This window comes from Epinephelus moara, chromosome 17 (genome assembly GCF_006386435.1).
Source record: "Epinephelus moara isolate mb chromosome 17, YSFRI_EMoa_1.0, whole genome shotgun sequence".
NCBI lineage: Eukaryota > Metazoa > Chordata > Actinopteri > Perciformes > Serranidae > Epinephelus > Epinephelus moara.
This window is the reverse complement of record NC_065522.1, coordinates 8,606,757-8,610,283: the sequence shown is the minus strand read 5'-3', so window position 1 is coordinate 8,610,283 and position 3,527 is coordinate 8,606,757. Positions and strand designations below refer to the sequence as shown.

General features: G+C 47.0%; 1 protein-coding gene across 1 annotated transcript; it reads right to left on the bottom strand.

Moving 5' to 3' along the window:
- Positions 1 to 475: 475 nt before the first annotated feature.
- Positions 476 to 2,165, bottom strand: LOC126404672 (macrophage mannose receptor 1-like). Its single transcript, XM_050068048.1, has 4 exons — positions 2,099 to 2,165; positions 1,276 to 1,656; positions 592 to 1,179; positions 476 to 498 (listed from the first exon to the last, which is right to left on the bottom strand). Exons 1-3 carry the CDS (start codon positions 2,163 to 2,165, stop codon positions 743 to 745), a joined length of 885 nt encoding a protein of 294 aa, XP_049924005.1. The 3' UTR covers positions 476 to 498; positions 592 to 742.
- Between the last annotated feature and the right edge of the window lie 1,362 nt (positions 2,166 to 3,527).

Sequence of the window (3,527 nt, the reverse complement as noted above, 5' to 3'; positions counted from 1 at the left end):
GTGTTATAGTTTGAGAATGATGAAATGATTTTTGTCCTTGGCAACTATCATGTTTTTTTTTTTGTTTTTTGTTTTTTAATTTCTTGGATTTTTTTTCCAAATAATGTACAGATTTTAAGGTATTCTATTATCACAAACAGCTTGATAAATAGTGCACATGGCTACCATCAGTGGGGGAAAAGTCTCCCATGGTGGCATGCCCCTGGGCCCCCCTAGGTTTTGGCTGAGCCCCAGATGTTTACAACCTCCGGCTCTGCCCGTGCTCAACATCATTACATTCCATTAAAATATTTCACACAGCTGCTACAAAAGTGTACTACAGAGAATCCCCATTCACCAAAGGTGTCAGATAATCAGAAGTAAAGTTGGACTTTAGTTTCAGAGCTCAGTTTTCTTCCGTGAACTTTTTTTCTCCTTGTGGAAGACTTTCCCATCAGGCTCCTCTCTCCACTTCAGGGTGACTCCACTCATTCCTTTCTCCTTCAGCCTGTCCTGGAGCTGGGAAACACAGACGGTTGCCATTTTGAAACATCAATCCACAATGTTTGTTGGAAGCTTTAATTTGGCCAGGGTGGATTTTGGGAGACTCACCGTTTTTAGGATGTTTGCTTTCACAGCAGGGTCATTCAGATCCACAGAGGGGTCGTCTGGCTCGATCCTCAGCTTTACCGCCTGTCTCATTACTGGTGCTTGGACACAGAGGAAAAAAAACGTGTTTGGAATTATCTTTGTGACACCAAACTCATCCACCATGCATATCTGAGTACAGTGTACCACTTATTCTAATGTAATGCTCTCTCTTCCACTGAAGGACAGTAAACCACTCACGAGGTGGAGGGACGCTGTAGCAGACAAATGGAAATCTAGATTCACAGTGCCTCAGCTTTCCTGATTTCTGCTGAGCTGTACCACATATGACTCTCGTTGAGCTAATGTCGATTGAACCTGTGGACAAGAAGCTATATGTGTAGCCACTCCCATCTGACCAGTACATGTTGGGATCTCTGGACAAACCAATCCACACCCAGTTTTCACTCTGCATCGAGCTGTGGATCTCCTGGTTCTCAGTGCCGCTCCTCACAGTGGCCAGATCTATGTAGTTCTCCCTGCAGTGCCTCTGAGCATCGGACCAATTCTTTCCATTCAGGACTAAAACAAACTGAGGCTCCAGCTGTGTTCCTGCAGTCAGGGTTTGGGGAAGATTTGTTAATTTCACATAATGAATTCCAAATCAATTTCTTTTCAACACTGACATGTGCCTTCCTATATCCTTACCTCTGTAACAGATAAATGGGTAGGATATTGAGCAGGAATCATCCCACCACCCTCCAGCGCTTCCAATGTTCACACAGAATTGATGGAATGAGCTAAAGTCTGGTTCGTTGTCAATACAGTTTTGCCAGTTCCTATATTCCGCTCCACTCCCATTGTAGCCGTCTGACCACCTCCAGTCAACTACACTGTACAGACCAATCCAGACGTCAGAGTTGTGGCCAGAAGATGAAACTGTGTCGGCAAGTTGGTTCATTTGTTCAGTGTTGTGAATGGTGGCCAGGTCTGTGTATTTCTCTCTGCAGTAGGCCTGAGCTTCAGTCCAAGTCTTTGGATCAGCAACATAGTGGTACTGATGGAGAAGGCATGAGGAGATGTGCCAGCCTGTGAGGGGAACAAGGGTTTGTTAAAGGTTTCTGTCTCCCAACACATTTGAACTCCCAAATTATGCCCACCATTCATCATTCATTCATCTAAATATGCTTTATAAGGGTGACTTCTTCTTCTTCTTCTTCTTCTTCTTCTTCTTCTTCTTCTTCTTCTTCTTCTTCTTTCGGCTGTCCCCTTTAGAGGTCGCCACAGCAAATCATCTGCCTCCATCTAACCCTATCCTCTGCATCCTCTTCTCTCACGCCAACTGACTTCATATCCTCTTTCACAACATCCATAAATCTCCTCTTTGGTCTTCCTCTAGGCCTCTTGCCTGGCAGTTCCAACCTCACCATCCTTCAACCGATATATTCACTATCCCTCCTCTGAACATGTCCAAACCATCTCAGTCTGGCCTCTCCGACTTTATCTCCAAAACACCTAACATGAGCTGTACCTCTGATGTACTCATTCCTGATCCTATCTATCCTCGTCACTCCCAAAAAGAACCTAAACATCTTCATCTCTGCTACCTCCAGCTCTGCTTCCTGTCTTCCTCAGTGCCACTGTCTCTAAACCAAACATCGCTGGTCTCACCACCGTCTTGTACACGTTTCCTTTTAATCTTGCTGGTACTCTTCTATCACATATCACTCCTGATACTTTTCTCCACCCGTTCCAACCTGCTTGCACACGTTTCTTCACCTATTTTCCACACTCTCCGTTGCTCTGGACTGTTGACCTTAAGTACTTAAAAGAGCAATAAGCAAAATTCATCATTTCTAGATTGAAGGAATTAAAAAATTGCTATGTGAAGAACTAGAGGTGAAATTTCATCTGGAGTATAGCATGACCTCACACACCCTCTCTCTGTGTTGAGCTCCAGCCCATTGTTTACAAGCCGGTCCGGCTGCGCGTTCATGTACGTTCATGTGAATCCCCCCCTTGGCCCTCCCTCCCTATAAACGGCTACAGCCAGTGAGCAATGGCAGCGCGTATTTTCGAAATGAAATGGCAGAGAGTGGAACATCCACCTGAAGACGACCAGGATCTGACATTACCTCTGAAGAAATGGAGTTAATTGTTTAACTTAGGTTCAGGAGCAGGACCACGCCTCAACCACTCCTCTAATCACCTGACTAACATATATATACCAGCACAGCTCTACCACAGGCCTCTCAGATCTCTCGAACATTGGCGACCCTACGTAGGCTATCTCAGCAAGTGTGTTTTTTGTGCGTACTCACAGATGGATCATGTGCTGCAAGTCAACCTGTCCGAGTCTGACTCCGACGACTTGTACGACTCCCTGTTCGAGCCAGGTGATCCTCTGACCCTGTCTCGCAGGCCTCCACTCTCACCCCGTGCACACACATCCTCCATCCCCACATCCCTTTCCTCTACCCTTCCTTCCAACTATCCTGTTCCGGCTGGCATCGCAGCCCAGGAGCCCCGTCCTGCAGCACAACAGGCTCCTCCGGTGGGTGTTTCACTGCCTTCCAATCTCTTTCCGACGTGTCTCTCCTTACCCCTCCCCTACCCCCTCCCTACCCCCTCCCTTCCCCAACACCCTAATGTTTTTTCCTCTGCTGCCGTCTACACTCTGGCCACAGCCACACCACCAGCTCCGCCAGCCTCTGCCATTCACCGCCCCTCACCCGTCTTGCACTCACTGCGCCAGCAAATACTGTCCGGTAATTACGTAGACCTAGCCCAGCTCATTCAGCCATCTTTTTTCGACAGTAGTCAACCCAGGGAACTGCAGACTGTCCTCAGTCCAGTTCTATTAAAGCAGTCACTGCCAACCAGGTCCAAAGACTTGACTCCTGTCGAGTTTGCTCTAGCTTTCTCCCTTTTTCGCGACGTCATCTGCTCTGCTTTTCCTC